Below are 17,543 nucleotides of genomic sequence, written 5' to 3'. Positions count from 1 at the left end.
CCCCTGCCCCATTCACACTGGTCTCTCTCTTTCAAAAATAAATAAACATTAAAGAAAATTAAAAAAAAAAATTAACACAGGAATCTACTTTAAATCTAATTCTCATTGTTTTTAATTATTCTGCATTTTGTCTTTGATACTGTAAAGATTTTTCTCTTTATCTTTGAGGTTTAACAGGGTTTTTTTTTTAATTTTTTTTTTAATTTATTTTTGAGAAAGAGAGACAGAGAGTCTCTCTGTGGGAGGGGAGGGGCAGAGAGAGGGAGACACAGAATCAGAAGCAGGCTTTGAGCTGTCAGCACAGAGCCCAAAGTGGGGCTCGAACTCGTGTACCTCAAGATCGTTACCTGAGCCAAAGTAGGACACTTAACTGACTGAACCACCAACGCACCCCTGAGATTTACCAGTTTTAAACTGTCATATCCAAGCGAAGATTTGATTTTGTGCTTGGCTTTGGTGTTTATGTTCATTGTAAGGACACATCTATTTTCAATATGAGAAACTGTCAAGTAATTTTATCTATCTATATTGTTGATTGCTATAATTTCTTCTTAATTCTTCTAGGCACGTTATACTCCATATCTGATAAGTGTTCTTATGCATTTTTAAAGTTTTGATCTACCTGAGCTTTTTTGCTTGAATTAATGAATTTTACATTTGACTTGTTAAACTTTGTTCGTGTCCTCTCTAGAGGTAATGCTGCCTAGTAATTTGTGTTGTTCTCGCTTTATATCTGTGTCTATGTGTATGTGTATACATATATGTATATTATATATGTTTATATACAGGTATATGTCTTTGTAATTACAGTATAAACTTAAGAATATAAACATATATATGTAGTTTTATACATATCTAAATATCTATAAATTTCTATATGTAGTTCTGTATACTTTTCTATATATTCAATAACTATAGTTTTATATGTTTATATTTAATTACATATATAAAACTGAATTACTGTATGTTTCTTATATGGTTCTATATACTTTTTTATATATGCAGAAACTATAGTTTTATTTTGATAAGGATTTAATTAATTCATTGATTTCATAGGGATTTTTAAATTGTTTTCATACAGACTTGTTTTCTTTCATTGTCTCATTTCACTTAATTGCTTCTTGGCCTTTTTGTAAACATGTTATTTTTTTTTTAATTTTGAGAATCCTAAATATACTTTTATTAAAATATTTTCTGATCACTTATGTGTTTTGTATTATTCAGAGTAAATTCACTTTCTGACTTATTTTTTTATTTCATTGTCTACCTTTTAATGTGTTGATCTGCGGGCTTAGAGTAAACAATAATATATACACTTCTCTCTTATTTTGGAAATCTCATTTTCTCTCTATTCAGTCTTTACCATTTAGCAGTTTGGGAGATGCTACTCAACCAAAGGCTTCCTGATCACCCATCCTGGCTCGGAAGCTAGGTCTGCCTTCCACCGTTCCCTGAAGGTGTACTTTTGTGTAAGCCGTGAGTGCCTGTGCACGCGCACGTGCGTGCTCGCTCACACACACACACACTTTCATTGCCTTTGTTTCTTTTAAATATATTTTGTATGTTCTGGGGGCATATAAATGCTAAGCTACCAGGATTCAGCAGGCTTAGATTGTTAATATTTATATTTACTCCTTTTATTTTTGTGCTGGTTGTTGTCCAGAGAATTATTTATGCACTTGTGAACCTATATATGTAATGAGTGCGTTCATTTTGGTATGGCTATTCTGTTTTTAATTTCATCTTTACACATTATTATCCATAACCATCTTGTGTTTATAGAAAAGGCCATCTTTACATATGGTATCACTAACTCTCCCAAAGTTCCAGAGTGGGTATTTTAAAGCATAATTTATGGATGTAAAAGCTGAGGCTCGGAAAGTTTAGGTGGCTTATCTAGCATAATCAAATCGGCTTACCATAAGTTCATGCTTTCCGCTATGCACCTGATTTTTTTTTCTAAAAACTGCTGTTTTACCTATCCAAAAGAAAGTTTCCTGTGTTATTTATAATTTTATCAATTCCCAACATTAAAAAAATAATCTTACAAATATATTAAAACATCTTTATCCCTACACAACTGTCCATAGGCCTCACATGTTTGACAAAGCATTCGTATGTATGTTTAAAACAAACGTTAAAAAGCTTACATTTAAAAATGTTTGTATGTATGTTTAAAAATGTTAAAAACATTACATTTAAAACAAATGTAAAAATATGTACATCAGCACCATAAATCCTTTCAAGAGTGTACATATTTGAAGGAAATGAGTTCCTACCACTGGTGAGTCAAATGATTCAATTAAGCCCTTTTGAATGTAGCCATTCATTAAATTCACAAATTCCAGATATAATATTTTTGTATGCGGATTTTTAATCACTGAGTAGGTCTCAACAATATTAAAATTCTCCTGTTTTTAAAAATATTTTTGGACTTATACCTACATGGGTTAAATAACTTGAATGCCCATCTTTAAATCCAAGTCAAATTTTCATTATATCATCAAATGAAAATTACTTAAAAATGTAAAATAAAATCCTTATTGGAATGTAAAAACAAACAACTGAAATATATAGATAGATATAGATATAGATATCTAGATATGATTTTAATCTACTAAGGCAGAAAGTTGAATGCTCTCCAAATTTTGCAAGTATTTGAAATATGGGAAATAGTAATAGAGTTTTTTACGTATTTAACATACTTACATTAAATATATTTGGGATTGTAGAATGGAATATTCAAATGCGAATAAATGTACAATAATCAACTAATACAATATGTCAGATACAAACATGCACAAATATTTATTCTCGTACATAGAGCTGACTATAGGGTAGTTAAAATGAGAGACAATCAAGCTTTGTATTTTCATATGAATCTTGCTATGGCCACATATACAATTTGGTCTTCTTGTTATGATAATATAAAGAAGGAATTAGGAATGATGGAAATAATGTTTTAGTGAGTTGACATTAAGTAACAGCATTTTTTTTTTTTTTTTTTGGTGTTTGAAAATCCTTTTCCCTGAAGTGTATAGAGAGGAAATTAAATGTTTACTCTTAAGTGGATGCACTGTTGTTTCTTTGAAAGGATTCTGAGGCAAGTGTTAAATTCCAAAAGTAGCATATTCAGATAGACATGATCAAAAATAGTTTGGGGTAAGAAGAAAGTTGATACAAATCAGAACACTGCACATAGAGAATGACTTAGTGTTTCCTTTACATACAGAAGATTGATTTTTACAGGACCTGGAGAAATCTACCAAACAGGGAATCTAAATCATGGTGAATCTTCTCTAGGTACTAGATTATGGTGTTCTTTCTTTCCCCACACAATACAGAAGTTTAAGCAGAAGTAATTCAAAATTTACAAAATATTCTGCAATTATGCATATTTTCTACCCATAGTTTGAAAAATATTCATAATAACAAGAGGAAATATAATTTGTACACCACATTATGATAGCCTTACTAATGCAAGATGAATTCAAACATTGCATTTCCTTTACTAACTGTCCCTAGGACATATTTTTCATTTTTCCTAATTTAAAATTTTTCTACCTCCTAGCAATTGCAAGCAGCTCTCATAAACATGTTTGTCAGCTAAGATTTCTCTTAAAATTTGCCCAAGAGCATATTACATGTACATTTCTTGTTTAAAGGAATGCTTCTGAATAAACTCAATGAAAGTTATTTGTACATATGGCTCAATTTTAAATACAAGCTATTCACAGATCATAACACATTAACATCAAACTGACTGAATGCGGATTTGCAAGCTGTTCATGGGTATGTAAAAATAAAACAAAACTGCTCAGGCCTATTCCATATTAAGTCAAAGCAGATCTCACATAGATTAAAAAGTATATGTAATTCGTGTTCACCTTCATTGTCCTTCAGAGTGAAGTTTGGGTTTATAGACAGGCGTTCATCAAGAAAGAAGTTAAACCTTGGTCCATTTGCAAAATCATCTTTATCAGTAGCACTGATGGTATGAATAACCTAAAGAGAGAAAGCAAATACTGAATAGTAAACTTAATTTTGCTTAAATCTTTGATTTTAATTATAACATATTTAATTGTCATCACAAAAGGATTTTAGAGAATTTTTTTTAACGTTTTTTTTTTTTTTTAATTTATTTTTGAGACAGAGACAGAACATGAACGGGGGAAGGGCAGAGAGAGAGGGAGACACAGAATCGGAAGCAGGCTCCAGGCTCTGAGCCATCAGCCCAGAGCCCGACGCGGGGCTCGAACTCACGGACCATGAGATCGTGACCTGAGCTGAAGTCGGCCGCTTAACCGACTGAGCCACCCAGGCGCCCCACAAAAGGATTTTAAAAAGCCCCCTTGATCCACCTTGCCCACTTTCAAATTTAACTAATAAACGTACCAGCTAATTGGCTCTGTCTTATATGAGATTTTAGGAAACACATTACAGTACAGTACAATTTATAATCATTCACACTTTATTTTCTAGCATAGCACAGACATTTATTTATTATTATTTTTTTTCTTTATCACCTACAGTACCTTGGGCCAATTAGTCGCAAGATTTTGTATGGATACCTGTTTGGGGAAACATGAGTATCATGTGTACAAATATAAATATCCTAGTGTTCACGTACAACAGATTTGTGGTGTTCCCGGTTCTCAGTACATGCAAACACAGTGGAGTCATACTGTTTTTATTGTTTCGGGGAACTTTTGAGAGCATGATCTAGCCCCTCTATTTTACAGATAAGGTTCGGAGACCCTAAAGGATTGTGATGGGACTCCTAACTGTTAAAATAGTAGCAAAGGCAAAACCAGACCACTCAGAGTTTTATGGAATACTTCTCATATACGATGGTTGGGAGAAAGCAGTCTAAAATTTGGAGCCTGTGCATTATGTAGCAGACAATGTTTGAATACATAAATAAAACATTCCAGGTGACCGAAGAACAGAACACAAATTCCAATAGCTGTAGACGTTACACTCTTAAGGAGAAAATGGCCAAACCAATAAGCAGGACAATATTCTCCTCTTTTAAAACGTTGTATCCTAATACTTAGGTATCTTTCATCTATCTCTTCCTTAGATAAATTAAGAACAAAGAGAGCAACAAGAAGCTTGTGAAAAGAGTGTGTCCTATATGGGAAATATAGTGTGTTCATTTCAAAAATTGTTACGATTTCTAAAAACATCTTACTCAATTTCATCCCATTTCCATCTTTTCTGAGTGAAAGAATACACCAGTATGTGCAACAGTTAAAACGTAAATTCCTGTCCAAGTATTGAGCCCATTAGTTGGTCTGGCAGATGAGGACGAATATAAAAGTACTAAAAAGGAATCATCAGTGGCAGTGAGACCAGAAAAGCATGTGTCCACACGCATTTCATTGCCAAAAGTGCTTCAGGCAATAGAAGTGATCCATTTCGTCCGTATATGCATGCGGCTCTCACCCTGGCATCCTTGTTCAAGATGTACTTTCTCAGAAAGAAATCCTAGGTAAAGCCTCCTCCTTCCAGCCCACATATTCCAAGAAGTTTCTATCATTCATCACTTCTTTCCTTCCCTTCACGCTATTACTTAATGAACTGAAAAATGTACGTATCTCCTTGATGTTTGCCTTCTTTTCCATCTAAAGTACAGCTACTCTCTGGATAGATCGTTCTTCCCTTGCTATTGGCTTTTGACTTGATAGGAGAATAAACTGATGGGTAATCAGAAACAATCTGACAACTTTTCTCAAGTGCATGAAAAGCTCCATGGAGGTCAGAGAATGTGTAGTGTAATCTGAAGAACAGACCTACATTCTGTACGTGTCAGGTACTTAATATAAAACTGAAATAAAACTACCAAATTTTCAAGATTGTTTTCAGGGTAACATAAAGTAAATGTACATTTTTTTTTTCTTTTGGAAAAGAAATGTCCTATCTCCCCCTACACTTTGTTCATTGTCATTCTCTAATTCTGAGTCCTATTATGCTGATGATACCTCAAAACCTACGGACACATATTCAAGTGCATTATTTTATGTTTCCCCTTATTACTTGTTTGGGACAATTATTTTTTTTTTCTCATTTGGAATTAATTTATACATTATTTTAAATTTCCTTAATGTGTTTATACTTAAGTTTATTCTATTTGTTGAGCACTGATATAATCTATATTTTATCTTTACTGTCTTACTGTTATCTTTAGCAAAATGTACTTTCCATTTTTATACCAGTAATTTCAAATCTGCATTTGCCAGGAAGCTCAGTGTAGCAAATTTATCTTCCTCAAAGATTTCTCGATCTCATGTCCGTAGCAAATGATGAGCTGATTACCACATTTTGTTTAAGAGGGAACCATGCATCTTGAATTCCTACAGAATTGTTGCTGACGCATCTACACTTAAATATTTTTCCAAACTTCTGAAAAATGCCTCCAAAACCAAAGAATGTTGCTCTACTTTCGTCTAGAACTCTGAGATATTCTGTTGATGCGAGAAGGTATATTCAATTTTTCTGTTTACTGATTACCTTTTTTTCTTTCAGTAGTAAATAGATTTCCATTTATTGTTTCCTTGGACTTTTATTAGTAAACCCAGCTCAGAAGGTAACATGTTTGGGGCTCCTGGGTGGCTCAGTCTGTTAAGCGTCTGACTTTTGATTTCAGCTCGGGTCATGATCTCAGGGTTAGTGAGACTGAGTCCAGACTCAGGCTCTGCACTGACAGTGCAGAGCCTGCTGGGGATTCTCTCTCTCTCTCTCTCTCTCCTTCCCTCTCTCTCTCTTCCTCTGTTCTTCCCCTGCTTGTGTTCATGCTCCCTCTCTCTCTCAAAATATAAATGAACTTAAAAAAAAAAAAGAAGCCAACATGTTTGTGATTTTTAAAAGATTTAAGTGTCTAGATATCTAGATAAGTGCCATGTATCTGTCATTAATATTTTCTATTCTTTTGTCAGTAATGATTTATCTACACTCTGCTACCTGTGACGTTTGCTCAATTTGTTGGTGATGTACAATCCATTAACAATTTGCTTTCTCTCACTCCTTTTAACTGAAATTACATGGTTCCTATCATATGCATATTATGTAATTAGTGCATAAATTCTTTGATTATTTTGAAATATCTGAGAGAAGCAGTTACAGATTTATTCTACTAAAGGGAGGGGGAGTCCAAGTTGATAGTTGGTGTTTACTAAATAAATATATTCCTCTGTTTAAATGTGTTTTCCATAGTCTATTACTTCTTGAGTACTTTATTAGGGGGAAAAAATCAAACGAGTCAGTGTCACGGATTTATACAAATAATGTAGTCTTCTGTTAGGTAAATGAGGTAATCCTAACTAAACATTTAAAGTAAAAGAATGTTCTGTGGAACACACTGTATCTTCTTTAAAGTAATCAATGAATTTGCTTTATAATATAATCTCACATGGGAGCATATATTTATTTAATAACAATACCAACCTTTGTTAGTTCAACGAGGTTGATCTTTGTCAAATCTAAGTGTAAGATGTCTGCTGATCTAGGTACATTTTTCATACAAAGTTATATTGTTAATAATTGACAGGTTGGAGGGAGGCTGGTATCAGACAATACATTTTTTTTAACAGATGTTATATTTCCTAAGTTTGCTGCTAATGAAATACACATACAAACACGGGAAAATTTGGTATAAATAAGCTAGAAATCGTCCTCATCATTTACGTTTCGGTTTTTATGCGTAGGCCCATCTCATTTATTTTGAATTCACTTTACTTTGGGAACTGACTTCAAATTTCATGCATGCACGATTTTCTTCTTAGTATTTTTTTTCATGCAAGGTACTTAAAAGATTTTTTTTCAGAACAGGGAACTATATTAACTCAGAGAAATATATTGCTGTATTTCAGGTGTATTGATACCTGAATCAACCTGAACTCTGCTGTTATATGTGGTTTAAACCTCTGCTTCACAAAAGATTAATCTCTTTGCCATGGCCACATGCTGTTTTATGTAGATGCACAGCATCCATAATAAAAATGTCTGTAATTCTAAAAGCGATTGTTATAGAAAGAGGAGCCTTGTACAGCTGGGCAATACAAATGTGCTTTGGAAAACTTATTTCACAAATTATTATTTAAATAGAGTTCCCGATTCCTACTCTGCATCAAAACACACAAAGTTTCTCTAGAAAGTCTATAAACATAAGGTTAAATGAACCAAAGACTGCAAAATTAAACAATAGGAAGATTCAGACCATTTCCCTTGTAATAGGTTAATCATACAAATTGACCATACAGTTTGGCAATGTTGTTTTTTTTTTTAAATAAGGGTGCAATAAACAATATTTTCTTTTTTTAATTTTTTAATGTTTATTTATTTTAGACAGAGAGAGACAAAGTGTGAGCGGGGAAGGAATAGAGAGAGAAAAAGACACAGAATCTGAAGCAGGCTCCAGGCTCTGAGCTGTCAGCATAGAACACGACACAGGGTTCGAACTCACGGACTGCAAGATCGTGACCTGAGCCGACGTCAGGCACTCAACCGACTGAGCCACCCAGGTGCCCCAAAAATATTGTCAAGTGACTTTATCCCCTTAGTAAAATATTTTAATTCATTTTTGTGAAACAAATGTTTGGAGAAAGAAATGCTCAAGCAATATAAAGAACCCAGCTATTTTAAAGTGACTTCTAAAATTACGTAATATTAAAGACAACAATGATGCTAGATCTGAAAATAGTCTTTAAAGGATAATAAATAGAATCACTTAATGAAATCACATTAGAACTTAGGGGTGCTAAGTCTAGTGATTGATTGTTCTCTGAAAATAGTAATAGTTGTATGAAGAAAAGGAAAATACTATATATAGGGTTTAGACACCCAGAAAAAAGATACATTTTGTTGTAAATTTAGCCTTTTCTAAAAAATGCAACAAATAGCTTTTCATGCCAGGAGAATAAGGTAATCCACATTTAAAGGAATCTGAGAGTCATCTAGTCATAAAATCTTAGGGTTCTGACATTGTGACACTTTTCTTCATTTTAGAGATGAAGAAAGCATTTATCAATGGCACCCAAATCATTTCTTAGAAAAGCCATAGAGCTTCGGTAGTCAGTGTCGAGGGTAAAACAGAGGAGCCAGACTAGCAAAATGGCACTGACAGGAGAGCATGAACTGGAGAAAACGCCTGAATAAGCTTTCACTTCAACAAAAGGTGGGACATATGGGAAGTCAATGGAAAAAGTCAAGGTCACTGGCCAATATGAAGAGAGTTCAATCCAGGAAACTGATACTAGTGTTTTAGTTTTGGGAGTGAATGTTCACATTCTCAGGAGCTCAATCAGCTCATCCAAGAGCAAGGACTCAGTGCTATTTGCCCACGTTTTTCAATGCTTTCACCTGCAAAGGTGACTATGGACTACCAGGTATGAGTTTCTCCTACTACAACATCTCACTGTATCCTATAAATTTTGAAATTGCCTTGAAGGAAAAAAAAAAAAAAGAAATATATTACCTAAGAGAAAAAAAAAATCTAAAAATGGCTCATGCCATCATTACTTTATATTTGGACTTTTAAATGTTTATGTCACAATTCAAATGATCCAATTTTGAATTCTCTGAATAACCTACAAACCAAAGAAACAAAGATTCAAGGAAGGAAATAACCTAAGTTTACTCAAGGTTGTTATTTATCGATTAGGCAATAGATACCTAAAAAAGGTAACATTTATTTCCGGGCATTTTATTTTTTAACGACATATTAAATGGCATAGTGTTTAAATTTTATTTTCTAATTGTTGGTGACATAAAGAAAAACAAGAAATACATTTATATTGACCTTATATTTAGGAAAAGTATTAATTTTATCTACAAACTGTACTAATGCATAGTAGTATCATTGTTGTTATTATTTTTATTATTAATTGGATGTTGAACTTTATCAAAAGCTTCGATTTCCAGTAATGAAATGAATTTTAATATTTTTCCTTTTCATTTGAAAACATTATTTTTTCTGGATTCTCTGAAAACATTTCTTTTATGATATTTCTATGTTCAAGAGAGAGAATATCTGTAATTCAAAATATATCCTTGTCAGATTTTAATATTAAAATTATGCAGAAATTAGATTCCCCCTTTTGGTCTTTTTTAATACAATGTTTTTTCACTATCATTCCAATTATATGTTTTTAATTTTTATTTCTTAAGTGTTTCTTAGCTTATTCAGAGATGCCCTTATTTCCAATGGATTATTTTACTAGGGAAACTTTTGAATTTGCATCTTAGGATCTAGCTTTGTTTTTTTTGTCATGCAGAAAATAATGAGGCCAATCCTTGGCAAATTATTACAACTTGCTTTGTGGCCCTGCATACAATAAATTTTTGGTCAATGTTTTCTGTAACTTTCAAAAGAATGCATGATCTGAAGTTGTTCAGTGCATTATTCTATATTTGTCATTTAATTATGTTATTAATTATGGTCTTCAATCTTCAGCATCCTTACCAAAATCTTATATAATTACTCTATCAGTTTCTTGTAAAAGCATAGTAAAGTCTCAATACAATAATGGGCTAATCTAGTTTTAAATATTTCTATCATTTTTTTCTTTGTTCATTTTGAGGCAACATTGATAAGTGTATATAAATTTAAAATTGTTATATCTGCCTGGTGCATAAATTGTTTTCATCCCAATGAATGTACCTCTTTATGTCTACCGATGTTGTTTGATGAAATGTGTGTGTGTGTGTGTGTGTGTGTGTGTGTAGTTGCATGAATATGTCTACAGCAAGTATGCATAATCAAGTACTTATTCGTTATGTTTTTCTATATGTTTTCTTTCAAATTATTTTCCTCTATCACATTGATTTTACACCTCCTTAAACAATATTTAAATGATTTTTTCTTATCTATTTTGACAATATGCATCTTTTGAGTATTTATGTGATTTTATTTCAACATAAATACTAATGTATACTTTCAATTTACATCATTTTAATTTTCTTTCTATTTTATCCATTATTCCATATTTTTTTCTCTTATTTCTTGATTTTTTAAAATTGCAAGACCTCTACCTAGCTACTAGAATTTTGTGCACTACAACTTGTATCTTATTTTGCCTGTTTTGTGTTAAGAGACCATCTATGTATCAGCAGCAAATATGAGAACTTGTCATTCCAATTTTGAGTTTTACAAACTTCACAGGAATTTCTGGATTATGTTGGAATTACTATTGGTTACAAACATCACATTTTATTAGGATTATATTTTAGTTTTAAAATAGTCTTTCTAGGGGCACCTGTGCAGCTCAGTCAGTTCAGCATCTGACTCTTGGTTTTAGCTCAGGTAATGACGTCACACTTTGTGAGTTTGGTCCACTAGGACAGAGGAGGATGCTGCTTGGGATTCTCTGTCTCCCTCTCTCTCTACCCCTTGCTGTCACCCACTCTCAACTGTGTGCTTCTCTCTCTCAAAAATAAACATGAAAAAAATAAAATAGACTTCTAGAATCCTTGAAAATAGCTCCTATATGAAAATTTTATTTTCCCCATATTTTTGTACTGTAAAATATAATCCAGCAGGATAAATCACCTGCAACAATTTGGCAAGTATACGGACTATTTGAAAGTGAACAAATATTTTCATGAACACAGTTCAGATCAAGAAATAGAAATGTAAACATTGCTGTCTTTAGTATTAAGTATCTTTATTACAATTGCCATTAGCTTGTTGGTTACATGTTCTTTTACTATTTTTATTAGTTAATCTAGAGGTTAGAGCATGCACTGTGGACATACAAAATCTGTTATAAAATCGTAGTTTATCAATTTCTCAAATTTTAAGGATCCCAAATTTAAGGAGTTTAGAATATTTTAACTTTATGTGTCTTTCTCACTTATGATCCCTTGTTGCCATGTGTATGATGCATATTTTAAACTCCAGAAAATGTTCTTTTGATTTCTATTCATTCATTGATAACTGATTTTTTATGAATATATTTACTGATTGATTTTGTCTTGGAGGTTCCTTGTGACTTAAACTTACCAATATAGTTATTTTCCTGTTTCTAGCCAATATAATTCTGAGACTGTGTCTTACAGGATGGGATTTTCACATTTTGTTGTCCTAACTATGAGTTTTTCTTGTCTTTATTTCTGAGGGATATTTTTGGTAGAAAAAAGAATTCATGCCTGTCAGTTATTATTTTGCCACTGTTGGGAATTATCTTTCCATTGTTTTCTGGGTTTTATCTTTCTTGTGGAAAAATTAGCTTTTGATATTATTCTTTTAAAGTTATCTTTTAGGGGTGCCTGGGTGGCTCAGTCTGTTAAGTGTCCAACTTCGGCTCAGGACATGATCTCATGGGCCATGAGTTCAAGCCCCGCATCAGGCTCTATCCTGACAGCTTAGAGCCTGGAGCCTGCTTCATTCTGTCTTCCTCTTTCTCTCTACCCTTCTCCCACTCACACTCTGTCTCTCAAAAGTGAATACAGGTTAAAAAATTTAAAAAAATATATATCTTTTAAAATATTTTTACTTTAAATAAAATTTTCTATTTTTTTTTTTTGGTAGTCACATATTCATATACAGTTCTAAGAAACACAGAGAGATGCTATGTACCCAGTTTTCCCAACTAGGAACATCTTACAAAACTAGAGTACAGTATTGGGAATACAGATTCTTATTGTAGTTTTAATTCCTGCTTGCCTAATCTTCACTTCAGGTATGGCTAATCTTCTGTTACCAAGAACTGAGAGTCCACATTCAGTGGCTTTATCTTTTACAATCTAAAATTTCCACTTGAAAATTTAACATTTTTCTCATTAATTGTACTTTTATGACGAATGTTAAGAAAATAATTTTAGGATGTGTGCACCCATTTCTGACACAATGAACAGGGTTTAGTAAATAAATCATTATATATCTGTACCATAAAATTCCTTGCTGTTTTTGAAATGGTGATATAGACAAATACCTAACTATCTGAAGTGATCATCTTAAAATATTATCTATATATTATATACTATATTAATTACTGTTATAGTCTAACATAATATGATTAAAATACAATACATTATATAATCTGTAAGTACTTCAGGATATACTTTTCATCCATTTTGTTCTTATCATATTTTCCAATTTTCTTGTGGTCCATGAACATGGAAAAAAGAGTTGTTCATTTATATATACACAAATATCTTCTCAGGAGGGCATTGATAACATAAGCAATGATTACTTTAGCACAGTATTGATTGGGCCTCATAAAAAAATAGGCAATGTTTCTCAGTAGTATAATTTTAGGACAAGCTTTAAAATGATTTAAAGTAGGTCTGGACAATATAGTTAGAGTCATTCTGGTTTACCAAAGACAATAAAGGGGAACAAATGACTCAGCTGGACCTAGACCCTAGACCTTTTCTATCTGGATTCACCTGTGACGAACTTTAAGGTGTTCCTCATGGAATTCATGCCTCCATGTAATCCCTTCCCCTTGAAGTCTGGATGTGACCTGTGATTCACCTCTGAGAAACAGATATGGCAAAAATGTTGATATATTATTCACATGATTGTATTGTACTACATTATATTTTATAAGACTGATTGATAACAGATTTCGCAGATCTCTTCCTACTTGTTTGATGAAGTAAATGGGCTACATTAGGGAAGCCCACGGAGCAAGAACTGGGTGCAACATGTCAAGACTCCAGGTAATACTCAAGAGCTGAGGAAAATTCTGAAGCTCTGAGGTCTGTAGCTGAAAGTAATTAAATGCTTCCAATAACCAGGTGAGCTTAGAAGCGATCTCAAGCCTCAGGTAAGATCATGGTCCTGATGGATACCTTGATTCCAGTCTTGGGAAAGACCCTGCAAAGATCCAGCTAAGCCATGAACAGACATCTGACCTACAGAAACTCTGAGGTCATAAATAAGAGTTGTTTTAAGATGCTAAGTTTGTGTACTTTGCTATATAACAGAAAACAAAAAAACAAATGTATATCGCCTGCCAGACGTCTGCTTACTTTATGTGCCACAGCCACACTGGTCTCCCTTCAGAATCACAGTGCTCCTTTAGCCTGTTGCCATGCTACATCCGGACTCGCCACCCAGGTTCAAGCTCTTCTTAACTTCCCCCACTGTCCGTACTCCCTTCATACATAGATTCTCTTCATGTGGTTAAAACCTAACATCGTTTGGTACCAATATTACTCAATGGTCACACACATGTCACTCCTGCAGGCCCTCCAAAGTAGACCAACCAGTGCCTTCTCTGTAATCTAGGCTCACAGCATCAATAGGACTGGAAAGTTCACAGTTTCCTCCTAATTTAATACAGGGCTTCACCCAAAGCATCCAATATAATTCTATGATGGATATATGCACGAATGAATTCATTTTTTGAGTAACATTTGGGATCTGGAGAAAATTCATGTTCAAGGATTCTCAAAAAAAAAATCTACTGGGTACTTAAAATAAAGCTTTATAAAATTATTTCCACTGAGCCCAAAAATAACACTGAGGGATCTTGAGGATTATATATAAAAATAATAGAAAGAGAGCTGCTTGTTTTTCTTCCATCTCAATGATAGGAAGGAAACAATTAACTTACCTGGCCAGGCTTTGAATTTTCACAGACAACAATATCATATTCCCTGGCAAGTTCAGGTGGATTGTCATTGACATCCAGAACTCTAATACCCACTGTCACATGGCTCAGCAAACCAGGATTGTCTGCAAAACACACAGGGATATATTTAGTATTTCTATGCACACTTTGGAGGCTTGGGTTAAAACAAATCTCCCTACTATTGTAGCTTGTCGCCATCTCCATATGCTGCAACAGGACTTTTGGCAAAAGACAACTTTATGATGACACTCTTTGCGAGAACTCATTAACTTACAGAAAAATGAAAAATGAACACCAAGGCATGACATGCATGCTAAAATGATATTTTGTCATATCAAGGAAATTACATGTTATTCAGGAACTGGAGTGGGAGAAAGTTGTCAGAATTCATTGTATGCTGTCAGAGTCTAAGGGATGAACAATTGGTTTCATCATTAATCTAAGAAAAGCATCGCAGTTGGTAAAAAAAAATACATAATGTTTAAAAAGTTCAGGGTTTCAAATCTAAATAAACTTGGGGAAAATAAAAAGTACAATTTCTTTACACAAATGATAATTTTCTTCTTTTGTTTAAAGTGTATTTATTTATTTGAATGAGAGACAGAAAGAGCATGAGCAGGAAAGGGGCAGAGACAGAGAGAGTATTTTAAGCAGGCTCTGTGCTTTGTGCGAAGTCCAACATGGGGCTCAATCTCATGATTCTGAGATCATGAGCCAAAATCAACAGTTGGACACTTAACCAACTGAGCCACCTGGTGCCCCAGGATAATTTTCTTCTTATAGAAAAAATGCATGCAGTGTGTGATATTAAGTCATATTTGGGGAGAAATAAAGAATAATTTAAATCAGAACTTACCATAGAATTAATATGTAACTATGGTAGATATAAAAATATTATAGTTAATACTCTAAAATATGTCTTAAACACATATTTTTTAAAAAATCTTCCCATGGGGCGCCTGGATGGCGCAGTCGGTTAAGCGTCCGACTTCAGCCAGGTCACGATCTCGCGGTCCGTGAGTTCGAGCCCCGCGTCAGGCTCTGGGCTGATGGCTCGGAGCCTGGAGCCTGTTTCCGATTCTGTGTCTTCCTCTCTCTCTGCCCCTCCCCCGTTCATGCTCTGTCTCTCTCTGTCCCAAAAATAAATAAAAAACATTGAAAAAAAAAAAACTTAAAAAAAAAAAATCTTCCCATTTTTCAGTAAGTTTATTAATTCTGAGATGGAAGAAAAAGACAAATTTTTGGTTTTATTTACATGTTAGAGCTATTAAATGCAGGATTAATAATTGGAAAACTAAATATATATATTTTATTGCTGATATTTGTTATTACCTTTAAAAACTCCAAAATTAAAAAAAATAGACTAATACATGTAAAAAAGGACTACTAAAAAAGACAAAGTCTAGACCTATTTATAAATTATCAAAGCAGAACATGAGAAGGCAGAAACTAACTATATTGGAAAAAAGGGGATATGGATATACATATATAGAGAGAGAAGATACTGAAAATAGTAAGAACATGCATGGAATAAAAAGTGCCAGAAGTAGCTTTAAAAGGAATAGAAAATTTGAGGAGGAGCACAATAACTAAATAAAATCAAATTTCACTTAAAAATAATTTTTCAGGGTACCTGTGTGGCTCAGTCAGTTAAGTATCCAACTCTTGATTTTGGCCCAGGTCATGACCTCATGGTTCCTGAGTTCAGGCCCCATGTCAGGCTCTGTGCTGACAGCAGAAAGCCTGCTTGGGATTCTCTCTCTTTCCCTTTCTCTATGCCCTTCCCCTGCCTGTGCTCTCTCTCTCTCTCTCTCTCTCTCTCAAAATGAATAAATAAGCTTTAATATAATAATAATAATAACATTATTACATTATTAACATTAACATTATTAACATAATAATTAACATTACTATATAATAATAATAATAATTATTATTATTATTAATGATTATTTCTGGGGATCTGAGTGGCTAAGCCTATTAAGCGTCCAACTCTTGATTTTGGCTCAAGTCATGATCTCATGGTCTTGAGATCAAGTACTCTGTCAGGCTCCACACTAGGCATGGAGCCTCCTGAAGATTCTTTCTCTCCTTCTCCCTCTGCCCCTCTCTCTGCTCCTCTCCCTCTGCCTTCTCTCCCTCTCTCTCTCTCTCTCAAAATAAAAATAAATATTTTTCTAGGGGTGCCTGGGTGGTTCAGTCCATTAAAAATCTGGCTCTTGATTTCAGCTCAGGTGATGATCTCAAGATATATGAGTTGACACACGGCACTGACAGCACAGAGCCTCTCCTTATCTCAGGAGAGATTCAGATTCTCTCTCCTTCTGTCTCTGACCCTTCCCCCCTCTCAAAAATAAACAAGTGTTAAAAAAATAATATTTTTTTCTAAAGAGAAAAACATCATCTAGATTATTTTACCTAAAATTAAAGAAACAGGCAATTGCAGTCTTATACATCTCTTTCCAGGAAAACAGTGGAAGAAGAAAATACCCTAAAGCTTGTTTTCCATGGCTTGTGAAATGTTGGTATCAATCCCAGACACTCTCACTGATAAGAGATTTTAGGGGTAAACAGCCTAAACAAGACACTGGTGTGTAAAAATAATATATATACATATAAACGTATATCTGGCAATTTAGTTCCATGCTTGCTTAGTTTAGCATTAAAGGAAAGAAGAAACGAAGGAAGGAAGGAAGGAAGGAAGGAAGGAAGGAAGGAAGGAAGGAAGGAAGGAGGAAAGGAAGGAAGGAAGGAAAATGCAGAGGAAGAAATGAGGAAGGACGTTTTAAAAAGCACAAAAATTACTCAAAAAGTTAATGCATTAAAAGAGGAACAAAAAAACCCATAATCTCCTCATCACATATGGAAAAACCAAGATTTAGAACACAATATCCATGTATTATAAACACAATGAAACAAAGCAAAACAAACAAATCACAACAAAAACAAAAAACAAAAACT

The 17,543-nt window shown here is 33.6% G+C and overlaps 1 protein-coding gene across 6 annotated transcripts in view; it reads right to left on the bottom strand.

Moving 5' to 3' along the window:
• The window catches only part of CDH18 (cadherin 18), a 526,050-nt gene that overhangs the window by 23,140 nt on the left and 485,367 nt on the right, over window positions 1–17,543 (bottom strand). For 4 of the 6 annotated variants that reach the window (XM_042997273.1, XM_042997280.1, XM_042997295.1 and 1 more), the window contains 2 exons: window positions 14,565–14,686; window positions 3,888–4,005 (listed from right to left, as the gene is read on the bottom strand). In XM_042997273.1, the coding sequence (XP_042853207.1) occupies window positions 3,888–4,005; window positions 14,565–14,686 (240 nt within the window). Of the gene's footprint in view, window positions 1–1,919; window positions 1,975–3,887; window positions 4,006–13,389; window positions 13,480–14,564; window positions 14,687–17,543 lie in introns of those variants that run through there. The other 2 variants (XR_006221469.1, XM_042997306.1) reach the window with 2 other exon arrangements.

This window comes from Panthera tigris, chromosome A1 (assembly GCF_018350195.1).
Source record: "Panthera tigris isolate Pti1 chromosome A1, P.tigris_Pti1_mat1.1, whole genome shotgun sequence".
In the NCBI taxonomy this organism is placed as follows: domain Eukaryota; kingdom Metazoa; phylum Chordata; class Mammalia; order Carnivora; family Felidae; genus Panthera; species Panthera tigris.
Note: the sequence above shows the minus strand (reverse complement) of the source record. Positions and strands in the feature narration are given on the sequence as shown.